Here is a 16,165-nt window from a genome sequence, read left to right as displayed (position 1 = left end):
ATCACATAGCTTCTATTGGAAAATCATATAACTTCGCAAAATCTATGTGATATTCCCATATAATTTAATGGACACGCGTATAAAAACAGTCCATGTGAAAATCAGATGAAAACAATAGGGTACTGCAAGCACTTGATCTAACCTCACTTTGTCTGACAGTTCAGCGAGCTTGTTTACAAGGTGTTAGAATTTTAAACGAGCGGCGAAAATTAAATTCACGTTTTCCGTCCCGAAACCATTAAATATGATACGGAAATATCGATTATATTCAACTCTACTAGTACAAAACCAATCGTATAATTACCGTTTTACTGAAATTTTATCGAAAAACAGTTTTGCCGGATCTCCGCCAGAGACTAAGTCCATGTAAACAAGCTCGCTGAACTGTCAGTGCACGGCTTCGTGACGTCCTCTTGCAGTACCCTACACGGAACTACGAATGAACCCAAATTTAAGTTGTTTTGACGCAATCCCGGTCTTCCGTGGAATTACTCAAATTTGCGTCAAACAGCGATAGTGGCGAGTAAGTAGTTCTCGTTTGAGAGCGGCAAAAAAATTAACCCAGTGGTAAGTTATTTTCACCCAATGGAGGCCTCAATTGACGCAAATTTGGGTTAACTCAAGAAAACCCAAATTTGGCTTCTTCCACGGAAGAGCAGCGGATGCGTCGGTGCTTCTCTCTTTGTTTTCGAAAACATTGCGGTGGGGCGAGGGAGAAAACAACCCAACTTTGAGTTAAAACTTTAAGCAGTTTAGTCAAATTTGAGTTTTTAAAACTTATTCTTTGGGTTATAATATTTTTCCGTGTATGTGAAAACTTTCTATTGTCGGGCCGCCACCAAAGGGAAGATTCAAAAATTACGTCCATCGTTTTTCGGGATTTCTAGACCCCCCCTCCCCCCTCTGTCACGCAATTTCCCTATGGTCCACTGCACGAATTTGTGCTGGCCTGCTTACTCCCACACGAAATTTGACGTTTGAGCGGTGTCGGCACCGCTCAAACGTCAAATTTCCTGTGGGAGAAAGCAGGCCAGCACGAATTCGTGCAGTGGACCATACCCTATACACGTTCTGTCACACTTTTCTAGACCCCCCCCCCCCCCCCTCCCCCAAATGTTGGACGTAATTTTTGAACGTTCCCAAACCGGACTTCGCACAATCAAGTCGCGACGCGACCCAACTCGCGACGTTTTTTTATCATGTCAAAGGTAGTGCGCATCCTTCCCGTTGTTGTCAGCAACACAGCGCACTAGATGCGAAACAGTTGCGACACTTGTGGACCAAGAAAATGGCAATTTTTGATTGAATGTCGGTCTGGATTCCAACCGGATAGACAATACACAGTTTCGGAACTGGACTTGGATGTCTGTTCTCTGCGCCTAAGGGAAGATTCAAAAATTACGTCCATCGTTTTTCGGGATTTCTAGACCCCCCCTCCCCCCTCTGTCACGCAATTTCCCTATACTCCATACACGTACTGTCACACTTTTCTAGACCCCCCCCCCTCCCCCAAATGTTGGACGTAATTTTTGAACGTTCCCTAATCGTAATCAAACTTAATACGCAGCCATTACTGTCGGTACAATGAATTTTCGACCTACCGTGATAACCCGTGACAGTATTTCGATATATTTGACGTTTATGTTATTTACAAATATTTTTGATTGTTGCCTAAAAATTTAATTTCAATTCGTCTGTAGATTTTAACTTATTTTTAAAAACTAAAAATACATAAAATTCTGACCGTGCTATCAAATAACAGATACAATGGAAGTGCCGTTGAATATAGATCGTATCTGTCGAACTTGTCTCAGTGAAACCGAAAGTCTTATCTCCATGTTCGAGGACGACGATCAACAAAACAGCATATCGGCGATAATTTCCGCTTGTAGCAATATGAAGGTAAGAATTTGATTTTACAATTTCTGCTGGAAGCTAAAGTTTCTTGTTTCATAATTTCTTATTTTCAGATCAAACGAAACGATGGCCTTCCGGACAAAGTTTGCAAAAAGTGTCTCCAGTTGGCACGGAATTCTTTCGCGTTCAAGCAGCAATGCGACATTGCGTACCGAACTCTCCGGTCGCTCGCCGAGCAGTACAATTTGAAAGTGGCGACATCGGAAGGCGATCCGGAAGACACCTCCAGAGGTACGCAGACAGAAGGGGTGGATTGGTGTGACCACCGTTGTGCTGAGAGACCAACTGTTGCAGAGGTCATTGATAGTAAGCCAAGAGAACCCGAACGCATGGATGAAGAGCCGGAAATGGTCGTTGAGGTGGAGTGCACGCCAGAAGTGCCAAGTTCTGTCGAGAGGTAGGTTCAGTCTGCCGTCGGATTCTTGCAGGTTTCTATGTAAACGGAAGAGAACAAAAGCTAAAACATTTACTGTAAAGCTCAAATGAATATTAAATAGTATGTAAGAGTCTTACATTTAGACTAATCCAATATCTTTACAGAGACTTCAACACCACGTTGGAGGAGAGTGCATGCAAGTCGGAAGCATTCGAAAGTGTGGAATACTTGTCCGAAGCCTTCGACGAAGCCGCCCAGCAAATCAAGAATGAACCGAATGTGGAAGAAGAGATTTCAAACCTTGATACAGACTTCAATAACGATCAAGTTGATTATCTGGAGCTTGAGTACGAACTCGAAGACGAGAAGCCTGAACCCGTTAAATTGCTTAAGCTGAAAAAATCTATCAGAGCTTCGTCCGGAAGCCACACCTGTGAATATTGTGGCAAAGATTTTGGAAGGGGAACGCATCTGCGGCGACATCTGCTAATACACACTCAAGAAAAGCACTTCAAGTGCAAAATTTGCGGTAAAGCATTTTCCAGGAGTGATCATTTAACGATCCACGAAACAACATTCCACTCCAAAGAGCGACCGTTTGGTTGCCAACTTTGTGAAAAGGTTCCCTATTCAATACGTACTTTTTGGCTCATCCAACCCATCTCATGCATGCTTTCTATTTGCAGTCGTTCAAGCGGTCGGAGCATCTTCGGAACCACATGGAATCCAAGCACAGCGGAACGATTAAATCAAAGAAACAAGAATTTTGCAAAATCTGCAAAAAGGGATTCACATCAGTAAAAAATTTGGAGTCCCATCTAAAGACGCACACGGAACCAAAGACTTACAAATGCGCTTTCTGCGGGGAAGAATTTTCCAACAAATCAAATCATCGGGTGCATCTTCAAACAGTGCACCTTGAAGGCAAAACGTTCCTGTGTTCCGAGTGTGGCCAGAGCTTTCTCAGAAACGATTACCTTATGGTTCACATGCGACGCCACAAGGGAATCAAACCGTACAAATGTAAATTCTGCCCGAAGGCTTTCCCGCGGGCTACGGATTTGAAGGTAAGATACTGCAAGCAATGGAAGTGGAGTATGGTGAGTCGTTTGGTACAATCCAAAGTTAGTAAGCAAGCAAGCAAGTTCAGCTGTTTCCAATACTCCTTGCTAGTGTTGTGTCGGTTGATCTTAAAGATTTTCTGCTGCCAAATGCTGTCTTCCTTCAGCTCTTTTACGAGCTAGGTGTTGTCCATGTCGCCAAGGCCCCTCAGAAATACCTTGAATGGCTTTTCAACTTCCGTCCTTGATGAAAAGGGACGGTGATTTTGTATCCATTATTGTCCCTGACTCTCCATTGAAAGTTTCTTAAGATAATTAAACTGCTAACGTGCTTCAAAAATCAATCTAACCGTTGATAGGTAATGATTAAAATGTGTTTCGAGGAAAACAAATGATTCTGTATAGGGTAGGTAATCAAAATTTGAACCAAATTGCGGCTTTCTGAAGCAGTGTCAATTTTAAGTGATTTTTTCTCCCACATGGAAATTATTTACTACGGCAAAATCTTATGTACATGAAAGCCAGGGGTATAAGCTTTCTGTTAAATGGTAAAAAGTTTGTATTTGCACCGAATTTCATTGAAATATTCGATTTTTCATCAACAATGGTTTTAATCTTAATTTGAACCATCGTAATCATAATTTGAACCAATTTTAATCTTAATTTGAACTACTGGCGGCAGCAGCTCGAGCAACTCACAAAACAGCCAATTCCATGCTAAACAATTAAAAATCACATGAATCTGCTAATTCTCATACCTATTTATCATTAGGCAGTGGAATTTCAACTCAGAATGTTCGAAATTCTTTAGGAATTTGGAAACTAAATTTGGAATTTTTCATCCCCCGAGAGTAAACAAAACAACCACTAGCGCAATCTGCTGGCCAACACTGGAAGCTCTCCCCCGTTTACTTAGTTCAAATTTAGATTACAAATGGTTCAACTTAAGATAACATTCTCCAAGTAAGAATTACTTAAATTTGATAATTTTATGAAAAATAATGCGGAATATTATTCGGTTGGTCGATTCTACGATAAATAAGCTTTCATTTGACGTGTTCACATATTGCGTATGATACAATGCATGAGCTGCACGAGTGCACCGAAAATATGCTTTCTCTGGGGGGGGGGAAATGGGTGAAGTCACAGTGATTTTTCAATTGCCTGTTTTCCATGACAAAAACGCTTTTTTCAATGCTTTTAAAGTCCATGTTATCAGGTTACATTACGGAAAGCAGTTTGACATCTTTTTCGGGACAATATTTGCCTAAAAAGTACGTCGTTTTAATGAATTTCGAAATGGTTCAAATTAAGATTACAATTTGACTAGTTCAAAGTTTGATTTCTTACCCTACTTACAACTTCTAAATAAGATTCGTCAATCACCGACTAATTGAACAAATGTTTTTCTCGTATTGAAGGTTCATGAGAAATACCACACTAACGAAAAGCCTCACCTTTGTACTATCTGCGGCAAGGGTTTCCATCGGCATTACAATCTCGTAGTGCATAGCCGAACTCACAACGGCGTAAAACCCTATCAATGCCCGCACTGTCCCAAAAGTTTTGCCCAAGGAAATGATCTCAAGGCCCATGTCCGGCGGCATACCGGAGAGCGCTACCGATGTGAGCTTTGCAATGAGGGATTCATCCAGGGATACCAGCTGACCAATCATAAGCGCACTGTTCATAACATCGATACGGCGGGCAATACTCGTCGAGTTACTAAATACCTAACACCATCGGCACAGGAACAGCAGGTTTTCCTTCAGAAACAACACCAACAATTGGAACAATTGTTGGAAGATCAAAAAGCACTGGAGCTGCAGCAGCAACAAGCCGGTTGGGACATTGCACGCGAGGAACACGATCCAGACGTGGAGAAAAAGATCCAAGAAACTAAAAATCAAATCCAGCAGATTGAACGTCAGGTAATGTACTTCTTCATTTTCAATTGAGTTAAGTTGTCTAATTGAATACCTCATTTCACATAACGCCGTTCCGTTTGTATTGAATGTTTGCAGTTGGCTGATATAAACAGCCGTCTACAGGAAGAACTGGAACGCCACCAGCGAGAACAACAGTACGAGCATGCAGAAGATGGTTACATAAGGGAAGAGAACAGTGAACCCAACAGATCGGCAAATGCTTCATTTGGGCAGGATTTTTTAAACGACTCCACTAGTGAACAGCAATCTACTTCAACAGAAACCATGAAGAATGAAAGTAGTTCCATCCAGTAATGTGATGTTTCATTGGATAACAAAACGTTGCAAGAGTTATAAAATGGAACTAGTTTCGGCGTGTGCTAGTAACCAGAGAATACTGTAACACAGGGTAACATTGTATGTAAAAGCAAAAATTGCAGGTTCAGTTTATGGCTTTAAAACTTTCTTACTTCTTGCTTTTGCGCTTCATTTGCTAATCATGACTAACATTTTCGTTCTTGTCGGGCCCGTGGTGCAGTGGTCACAACGTTTGCTTCAGTCATAAGCCCGGTCGTGGGTTCGATTCCCAGCCTCGGCCCTTGCAATATTTCGTCAGTTGCTTCCGAAAGCGGCTGATATTGACCGTCTTCTGAGGGCGAACAGTAACTTATCGTCAAACTGGAAAAGGACATACAGCCACACACTAGGCCACACATCAACATCATCGTGTTCGTTATTCCGCTACGGACACAGACAGAAAACAGTACAAAGGCAACCAGTTCGATATAGTAGAATAGTATCTGTTTAGACGCTGTTCAAAGTGTAAGTCAGTGCCGCTGTCAGTTGCAATCGCTCACGTAGTATCCTGGGACAATGGAGCAGTAAATTGGGATAAGCGATTAGGGAACGTCTATAAATTACGTCCCGGTTTTAAAGGGCGAGGGGGTAATGTGTAATGTGAGGGAAAGTGACGACTCATACAAAAATGTTGGAGGTCTCATTTTTTTCCTCATCTGTAGAGCCTTTTTATAACTGCGTCCATTATTTAGGAATATTGTGGTATGGCCCATTTTTTAATTTGGTGCTAGTCAAATATCCTGTCACAATTGAGATGAGATCAAGGGGTTGGTCATTCAGCACACTTCATTTGTGCCGTGATTTTTGAGCGTGTGCCAATATGTGCCTAAACTGTGCCGGTTGTTTTTCAGTGTGTGCCGAACGTGCCGGAGGTGTGCCGAATGTGCCCAGTGGAATATTTTCTTATAATGTTTTTGCGCTAATTATAATCCTGTCTATGTTTGGCGAATGTTATTGGTCTAGTCGGTGTTTACCGACAAAATTCCACCCAGAACACTTGTCTAGAATCTGTATGAAGGGATTTTTTGCAATCGTAAGTATAATGACAGTTTGATTCCATACCGCAAAGTTGGATTTCTATGTTGTGTCCATGTGTGCCGGATTGTGCCGGCATGTGTGCCGAGATGTGCCGGCATGTGTGCCGGGCACAATGTGCCGAGTGACCAACCCCTTGGATGAGATGGACAATGGTTGATGTAACACCTGATCCCATCTAGGCACAACTCGTTTTATAAAGTTTATTACCCTGTTGGGATTACTTCTCCAAATTTCTAAGGGCTCTAGAAACCCTTTACCAAATATCGGCAATCTTTGATGGGACAGCATTCCGCAGTTGCAGAGTAAATTCTCGGCAGTTTCGTTTTCTGTTTGACGAAAACGACACTTGGAGGATTAGATTTTTCCAATCTTACTTAGATGATATTCACTCGGGCAGTGGCCAGTCATCAGACCAGTAATTACCCTGAGATCTCGTTGGTCCATTTTTTTTCAATTAGATTCTACCGTAGATGTTTCCCAAGTTGTTAGTTTCATCCGAAGAGCACACTCAGGAACTCCACAGAAAGATTCAGGGCCTACAAAGCTTAATGCCGTACCCTGTCTGGCTAAATTGTCGGCGTTTTCATTTCCCAGAATTCCACCCAGTATAAATAAAGTTACCTCGTTCCTACTGGCCAATTGCTTCAGAGAAACAATGCATTCCCACACTAGCTTTGATTGACAAGCATAAAGCTTTCGCGCATTTATAGCCGCCTGAATGTCCGAATGTCGCGCATAGCCGCCTGAATGTCCGAAAAAAATGCAGATTTTGGCAAACCTAAAATTTCTTTTCAGACAAATCTTGGCACACTCTAGAATGGCTTGAACTTCCGTTTGCAATACAGTGAGACTGCATCCCATTGGTATAGCCTTACTGATACCAGGGCCAAAAACACCACCTCCAGTATTTTCTCCCAACTTGGACCCATCAGTATAAAATACAATAGAACCTGGACGTAAACTTGGCCCACCAGCATCCCAAACATAGCGACATGGTTTCACCACTTTGAAGGGAACATCATAGTTGGTCTTAGTTATCATCCAATCTTCTACTGTTTAACATGTATAAGATTCTCGCATGTCCTAAATGCTAAAGATAAGTATGCGTTGATCCCCACAAAGAGAGAACCAAGTTAGGACAAGTTATAAATATTTTAAGACTTCCACCATGATGATGGTGGTTGCCGCGAATGACCTGTCGAGATGAGAAATCATAGTGTGTCAAAAAATTGTTCGTACAGCAGACGCATTAATAAAACACATTTAAACAGTCAATAACAATACCTTATTTATTTCAGTAATCAGACAAACATTTGGTCTTTTATATACAACATTCGAATTCATATAAAAAACATGAACAGTGTCTATATATATAAAGGAAAAAAATGCATGAAAATTGTCCGTACAACGCAATAACTTCAGGAAGTCAGACTCAAGAAACTTTGTCAATATTTTGTGTGACCACTTTTTGCTGCAATCACACTCTGCAGACGCGTTTTCATCGATAAAGCCAGTTTCCGGGTAGTTTCGGTTGGGATTTTCTGCCATTCTTCAATGAGTACCTTTTTCAGCTAATTCTTGTTCTGAATCGTATGTTCCCGGACACTGAAACAAAATTCAACCGTCACGCAACAATAATGACAATGTCGCAACCTGAATTTGTTGCAACAATTTACCCGATGCGACATAAATATATTTGTCCCAACTTTAACAGAATAAGATAAAGATAAACGCCAAGTTTCCGGTACCGTTTGCACTGAATGCACCTCAAACCATAACATTATCGCCACCATGCTTGCCTAACTGTCAGCCGCAGATTCTTTGGATCTTTGGTTGGCGCCACGCTCTAACCTACTCTAATCAGTTCCAAAAATGTTAACCCCGAGCAATCGCGCTGTTGTATTTTGTACAACACGTTGAAAAAATCTCGCTTATTGTACTCCGTATTGGCGTGATGCTGACGGTAACGGTCAACCGTGCGACACTGCCGGAAGGTTAAATTTACTTTCATCCGTAAAAATTTGCTATGGGTTAAAATAGTAGTTTACGCAACAAGGTGCAGAATGACGATTTTTACAGCACGAGTCGTACATTTATCCAACGAGGCTTGCCGAGTTGGATAAAAGGGTCCTAAAATGAAAAATATTTCCCCGGTTTTGCTGCATAACACGAAAGAGCATGCTTTTCTGATCTCAATGGTAATTTTTCCGAACTTAAACAATAACAGAATAGTTAATAAACTTGAAAATAAAATAATGATGAGCAGGTCTTGTTTGACATTCGAGGGCAACCTTGACGTAACGAAAGTGAAACGGCGGGTTGCAAAAGACACCACATTGGCTCACTTTTGACAATAAATGTTCCTGTTTGACATACACGGTAAACAAAATTTAGTGCTAAACAAGGAGTGTTGCAAAAATTATTAAAATTTTTGAAAATATATTTTATGGGCTTTACCTAATAGGAATACTTAAAAAATGAGTAAACATGTCGTTTTAATCAATGCTTGATCGAATTATGCAGAAATTGAGATAGGCCGTTAGGAGCCTATTACGACGAGTGCTGGAAAAATCGAGTTCTGCACCGAGTTGCGTACAACGTTTTTTGCAATTTCATAAATTACCCTTGAGGATAGTTTTTAACAAAACTTTTTCATCAAACTGCACACTGATGAAAATCTGATCATAACAGGTTATACTGTGCAGTTGTCTCAATTTTCCATAACTGCGCCCAGAAAGCATCAAGAAGTTGACCAAAACTGAAAATAGTGCTGTAATGGTTCATTACGCAACGCAAATCAGTGCTGTAAATGAACCATTACAGCACTGTTAATTTGGTGTGGGAAAGTAGGCCTTTTCCTGTCAGATTTGCGTGAGGTAAAACAGCCTATAGAATTCTGCAAGGTGACGTCACGAATGAACGTTCGGTTCATTCTCGTTCGTCCCTTCCTTTTCCTTCTCACGCGAATTTTGACATTTTCCGGTGGTTTGTTTCGATTCCCATTCGTTGCCGTTCTTTTCTCTCTCGGAGAGAAAATTGAGGTTAAATTCCGATGCAAAACTCTATTACGATGAGAAATTGCAAAAAATCAGAGAAAATAGGTAGAGAAGCGAAGAGTGAACAGCCGTCTGAATGGCAACACTTTTTCTGTTTTGATTTCATTACTAGGATGCTGGCAACTGCCGAAAAACAGATTAATCCACCTATCGAGAGTAGCGTCTTTCTCGTGTACTGCGATAGAAAATTATTTATGCAGTTGATTTATTAACAAGAAATCATCTAAATTGTATTCCAAAAAGGATCAATGTTCATCAATTTAAGGAATCATTGTTATTTACAATAAAATCATTGATATTTGAAAATATTGTTAAAAAAATGTTTCAAATGATCGCAATACTTATCTTGAATTATGTGGCAATCGTTAAGGTTTGTTGATTTTGTCCGATAGGATACCAGTTTGACGGTTCGATAAGGTATTTTTGGCTTCACACTCTTCGCTTCTCTACCTATTTTCTCTGCAAAAAATATTTTTCCGTGCTGGGTGCAGTTCAACTTGGTACGCAGCCATTTTGTTGATACAATGCATTTTCGAACAAACTGAGAGAACCCATCGATCTCTTTTAAAAATTCGATATATTTGACGTTTACGTTGTTTACAAATAATATTGATCCTCATATGGTCCACTGCACGAATTTATGCTGGCCTGCTTACTCTCACACGAAATTTGACGTTTGAGCGGTGTCGGCACCGCTCAAACGTCAAATTTCGCGTGAGAGTAAGCAGGCCAGCAGAAATTCGTGCAGTGGACCATAAAATAGAAATCAGTCTATATTTTGTAATTTGTAATTTATTATTCAACGTAAACCTGTCAGTTACATAACTTTTACCCAAGTCAAGACTATATTGACACCACAAGAAAAAAAAACAGTACAATAAAATTAAATATTTAATAACTAATTAACATAAAATATCGTACGTGCTATTAAAGTAACTGATACGATGGAAGTATCATTGAATATGGATCGTATATGCCGAACTTGTCTCAGTGAAACCCAAAGTCTCATCTCCATGTTCGAGGACGACGATCAAGAAAACAGCATTTCGGCGATAATTTCCGCTTGTAGCAACATAAAGGTAAGAACCTAATTTTACTATTTCCGTTGGAAGCTGAAGTTTCTTTCATAATCCCTTGTTTTCAGATCAGGCAAAACGATGGCCTTCCGGACAAGATTTGCGAAAAGTGTCTCCAGTTGGCACGGAATTCTTTTGCGTTCAGGGAACAGTGTGACATTGCTTACCGAACTCTCCGGTCGCTCGCCGTGCATTACAATTTGAATGTGGCAAAATCAGATGGTGACCCGGAAGACACCTGTAGAGGTACTCAGACAGAAGGGGTGGTTTGGTGCGACCAATGCTGTGGCGACAGATCAAATGCTGCTGAGGGCATTCGTGGTGAGCCGAGAGAGCCCGAATGCATGGATGAAGAGTCGGAAATGGTCGTTGAGGTGAAGTGCACGTCGGAAGTGCCCGATTGTGTCGAAAGGTAGGCTTAACATCAATTACTATATGCAGTTCAGTACCCTAACTCGAAGACCACATTATCAAGAAGACTTGCAGCACTGCTAAAAATCGGAACTCACTGCTAGCAGCGCCACCCCGGATGAAGGTGACAATATTCATGATAGTGTGTGTAAATTTTCATACTCGCACCAATAGACTTACACTTTTACACAAAGGTACCACCTTAGCTCACCAGGCGGCGGTGTCGTCGGTGACGCTTGTCGTTAGTATGGGAAAATAACAGAGTTGCATGATAAAGTAGTCTTCGCCTAACTTCTAATGGATCGGCCATTTTACCTTACGTTCGTTATTATATCAGTGAAACTGCGTATTTTGGTCCCAAAAGGATTAATGCAAGAAATACCTGCTTTTTATTCAATTGTTATTTTGCTTCTTTAGCGGTCTTGTACCGATTTTTCGAACCCTCTAAGCAGAATACCCTCTTCGAATGAGTGTAATCAGTTTCTTTAGCGGTGTTGAGATAATTCCATATTCTGAATCTGCATGCCAAACTGAGCCGAAATCCAAATTTTCATGAATTTTGGTTCCCACCTATTTAAAAATAAGTTTAAAGTTTGTATGGGAGTGATTTGTCGAATCACCCCTCGTTGCATTTTGTACTGGGTGAAGCTATCAAACAGTTGCCCAGCTGTCGAAAGGTGATTTCGAAAAATCTTTTTGAAATTGATTTTAGGTATCAAAATAAAGTTCTAAAAATCTGAAAAAAAAATCATAGTGGCTCAGAAAAAGGTGCTCTTTTGTATGAAATCAAAAATGAATATATTTTTCAAAATTTAAAAACCCAATCCGTTAAGAGAGGTCGACCATTTTCATTCGCATTGAAGCAAACATTTGATATTCTTTCAACTTAGCAACAACTAAAATATACGGCTCGTGCTAAGTAAATCATCATTTTCAATTTAATTGAATTTATATGCAATTTTACATGCAAAACTAAAACCCTGGCCAAGTTCGCAGGGGTTGACGGTATTAAAGTGAAGGAGTTTCATTTTGATTATTGTAGTGTAGTGTTCTTTAGTGAAGCATATCACCTTCTTAACACTTCAATGCGCCTCCAACGGTTCATCACGAACCGGCTGCTGCAGATGGAGTATGGCTGATCATATGCATCAGACATGCTCGATAAACACGGAGGAATCGCCGGGGCTCATTAGTGTCTATTCTCAAGCAATAGTTCCAAGTCGGTTGTATTTGAGAAGGGTTTGATGATCGTTACAAATCCTAATGAAAATATTATAGGATTTGGGACAGGTTTTTTAACCTTTTACAGCCAGCTGACTTCAAAATGTTGTTTAGGCTTTCTTTCCCACGTTTCTCGGTTGATTTTGATTAGTAATTTATTAATGTCATAGTCACTTCTTCGAATTTTTACAATGTTACTTGGTCATATTTTCTTTAAATAAAGCAATTAAAATCAATCGAAGAATTCTGGAGCTCGATTTGAATAGGTCGTATGTGCTTTCGTCGATATAAAAATCGATCAGTTTATTTTAGCAATAGTAGCAATATGGATGATATTTCGATGGCTTTTAATGATAAAACCGAAAGCCGGAAAATTCAACATTTTCCGCTATACGAAGCGAATCCAAATGATCGATTTTTATATCGACGAAAGCACATACGACCTATTCAAATCGAGCTCCAGAATTAATAGTGGGAAGGAGATTTGCAGCACTTAATTGTGCTGATAGATTCGAAACTAACGTGCGAACACTTAAACGCATTGTTGAATATTTTTCATAGTATTTTTAGGGGGAAGAATGCATAGTAGTTAACAAGCAATCTTTATTATTTTAAAATTTGGCGCTGACTAACCTGGCGTATTTTTGTTTATCTTAGATGCTATTATGACACCAACAGAAAAAAATATCAGAAGTTCAGTTACATGTTTCTGTGGTTTTTGGACCGATGACAATTTAAGGACACAAGAGATGAACACAGAGAAGTAGAAAACGATTAGCGAAACCAAGAAAACAATTTGACACAGGATCGACTGTATTTTAACATACGAGGTTCGACTGATTCGATAAAAGAAAACATACTACAACTGACTTAACTTAACGAGGAAAACATATTGAACTTTACCACAAAACCAAATAAGAAGACAAATACAAACCGTGTGACTATAACACTACATAGGCAAATCCTGACTGACTGACCAATTGAAAACTTTCCAATCTTCTACCGTAACTTTCTGAGTCAGTTTGCAACAGTGTCTTCTGAAAGATTATGTATTCATTTCTATCTTTGGGTCTAGTGTAGAGGTTTCAACTCTATTCAGAGTGCAGCTAGAAACCTAGCTAAAAAAATATATGCAAGATTGAAAAAAATCCTTATAAGAAAAGTAAAAGTTGCTAAAAAAAAATATTATAAAATTCAAGTGGATATGAAAGTATATGTATGACTAATAAAGTATTTTCACAGAGATCTCAACACTACATTGGAGGAGAGTGCATGTCAGCCGGAAGCATTCGAAAATGCTAGATACTTATCCGAGGCCTTCGAGGAAGCTGCTCAGCAAATCAAGACTGAACCAGATGAGGAAGAAGAGATTTCAAACCATGATGTAGACTTCAATAGCGATCAAGTTGATTACCTAAAGGTTGAGTATAACATCGAAGAGGAGCATCCTAATCCAGTTGAATTGGTGAAGCTGAAGAAATCTATCAGTACATCGTCGGGAGCCCACACTTGCGAATATTGTGGCAAAGTATTTGGAAGGGGAACGCATCTGCGGCGCCATCTTCTGGTACATACGCAGGAAAAGCACTTCAAATGCAAAATCTGCGGTAAAGCTTTTGCCAGGAGAGATCATGTAACGATCCATGAGTCAACATGCTATTCCCAAGTGCAGTCGTTTGGTTGCCAACTTTGTGAAACGGTTAGCCCGATTCAACACATTTTTTGACTCATCGAACCTATTTCATAGATGCTTTCTACTTGCAGTCGTTCCAACGGTCGGAAGATCTTCGGAACCACGTGGAATCAAAGCACAATCCAACAGTCAAATCAAAGAAGCAAGAATTTTGTAAAATCTGCAAAAAGGGATTCATATCAGTTCAAAATTTGGAGACTCACCTGAAAAAAACACACACGGAACCGAAGACTTACAAATGCGCTTTTTGCGGGGAAGAATTTTCCAACAAATCAAATCATCGGGTGCATCTTCAAACAATGCACCAAAAAGGTAAAACGTTCCTGTGTTCCGAGTGTGGCCAGAAGTTTTCCAGAAAGTATTACCTTACAGTTCATCTGCGACGGCACAAGGGAATCAAACCGTACAAATGCAAATTCTGTCCGAAGGCGTTTCCGCGGACGACGGATTTAAACGTAAGTTGTTGCAAGGAATGGAATGGAAGATAGGTATAAGCCGTTTGGCACAATCAAAAGTTTGTACTATCAGTCACTGTAGTTAGTAAGAAGAAATAACAGTGAAGCCCCAAACATAGCTGCCGTAGTACAACCACCGACGAACCGACGTGACAGCTAGAACAAATAAATTCAAATTTGTTGTCCCCGACGCCATGATGAAAAATAGCCGAACACTACCGCCTCCTCTATAATGGTTCGCGTTGTTTTGATAGCTTGACTCCAAACCCCCGTGTATTCACATAGGAAGAGGTTCGCGTCTGCGATGATTTGACAGAAGCGTTCGCTCGCTTCGCTGGTTGACCGTTAAATTTGGGGGGGGGGGACAGTTTTGAATCACCACTGTCACGTCGGTTCGTCGGTGGTACAACACTCTTCAGGTTTCCACAAACATACAATCATGAAAAACTATCAATTCAGACGGAACTAAATACATCTTATCATTTGTGGTTTTTGTAATAATAGAGTAATATTTTTAAAATCGGTACCTATCTTCCATTTTTTTCTGTTGAAAATGTTTTTCAGTTTTACAGAAACCATTTTTAACCGAAATTTTGAAAACAAATCAACAAATTGAACGAATGTCCTCATTTTTAAGGCTCACGAGAAATACCATACTGACGAAAAGCCTCACCTTTGTACTATCTGCGGCAAGGGTTTCCATCGGCATTACAATCTCGTAGTACACAGCCGAACGCACAATGGCGTAAAACCCTACCAATGTCCACATTGTCCCAAAAACTTTGCCCAAGGAAATGATCTCAAGGCTCATGTCCGGCGGCATACCGGAGAGCGCTACCGATGTGAGCTGTGCAATGAGGGATTTATCCAGGGATACCAACTGACCAATCATAAGCGCACCGTTCATAACATCGACACGGAGGGCAATACTCGTCAAGTGACGAAATATCTAACACCGTCGGCACAGGAGCAGCAGGTTATCATTCAAAAACAAAAAGATCCGAGAAGCTAAAAATCAGATTCAACAAATAGAACGTCAGGTAGTATACTTCTAGATTTTTAATTGAGTTTGATTTCCCCATTTAACAGAACGCCGTTCCGTTTAAATTGTATTTTTACAGTTTGCTGATATTAACATCCGTCTATACAGGAAGAACCGGAAGTGAGAACAACAGTACGAGCTAGCAGAAAATGGTTTCCTAAGGGAAGAAAACAGTAAACCCAAAAGATCGTCTATTCATGATTAACAGTTTCGCTCCTTTAAAACGTATTTAAATATGCAGTGATGCAATGACATTCCGTTAAAGGGTTCCAAACAAAGACATAAAATTTAATTGGAAACTAATAAACCTAAATTGATTCGATTGCAAAGAGAAAAACATTCATCATGTCATCCAATGAAAAATAGAACGCTATTGCTCTAATGTTGAGTTATTGTTTTATTTTACCAATTCACACATGTCCTTAATGCTATCGAGAAGTTTGAGTTGACTCCCACAAACAGAGAGCCAACGGTAAGTTATATCCTGTCCAAAGCTTCCACCATGATGATACTGTTGCCGCGGATGACCTGTTG

The 16,165-nt window shown here is 40.1% G+C and overlaps 2 protein-coding genes across 2 annotated transcripts in view; one reads left to right on the top strand and one right to left on the bottom strand.

The window, feature by feature from the left end:
• The first annotated feature begins 1,650 nt into the window (after window positions 1–1,650).
• LOC115261495 (zinc finger protein 423) lies at window positions 1,651–16,019 on the top strand. The gene is made up of 12 exons (XM_062857694.1): window positions 1,651–1,902; window positions 1,971–2,314; window positions 2,458–2,914; window positions 2,980–3,360; window positions 4,776–5,285; window positions 5,379–5,593; window positions 10,647–10,812; window positions 10,878–11,221; window positions 13,684–14,140; window positions 14,206–14,589; window positions 15,227–15,629; window positions 15,711–16,019. Exons 1-11 carry the CDS (start codon window positions 1,768–1,770, stop codon window positions 15,599–15,601), a joined length of 3,768 nt encoding a protein of 1,255 aa, XP_062713678.1. The 5' UTR covers window positions 1,651–1,767; the 3' UTR covers window positions 15,602–15,629; window positions 15,711–16,019.
• LOC109404483 (probable small nuclear ribonucleoprotein G) overlaps window positions 16,009–16,165 on the bottom strand; it is a 27,937-nt gene continuing 27,780 nt past the window's right edge. Inside the window, exon 3 of the mRNA XM_019677371.3 lies at window positions 16,009–16,159. Within this exon, the coding sequence (XP_019532916.1) occupies window positions 16,109–16,159 (51 nt within the window). The 3' untranslated portion in view covers window positions 16,009–16,108. The remainder of the gene's footprint in view (window positions 16,160–16,165) is intronic.

Source organism: Aedes albopictus, chromosome 3 (genome assembly GCF_035046485.1).
Source record: "Aedes albopictus strain Foshan chromosome 3, AalbF5, whole genome shotgun sequence".
NCBI classification, from domain to species: Eukaryota; Metazoa; Arthropoda; class Insecta; order Diptera; family Culicidae; genus Aedes; species Aedes albopictus.
This window is presented reverse-complemented; position numbering and strand designations above follow the sequence as displayed.

What these genes read in the sequence shown, in the direction of transcription:
- LOC115261495 (XM_062857694.1), top strand. Translation starts at nt 1,768, where the DNA reads ATGGAAGTGCCGTTGAATATAGATCGTATCTGTCGAACTTGTCTCAGT. An exon ending in CCGCTTGTAGCAATATGAAG is followed by an intron (nt 1,903 to 1,970) that starts GTAAGAATTTGA and finishes TCTTATTTTCAG; the next exon opens with ATCAAACGAAACGATGGCCT. An exon ending in GTGCCAAGTTCTGTCGAGAG is followed by an intron (nt 2,315 to 2,457) that starts GTAGGTTCAGTC and finishes ATATCTTTACAG; the next exon opens with AGACTTCAACACCACGTTGG.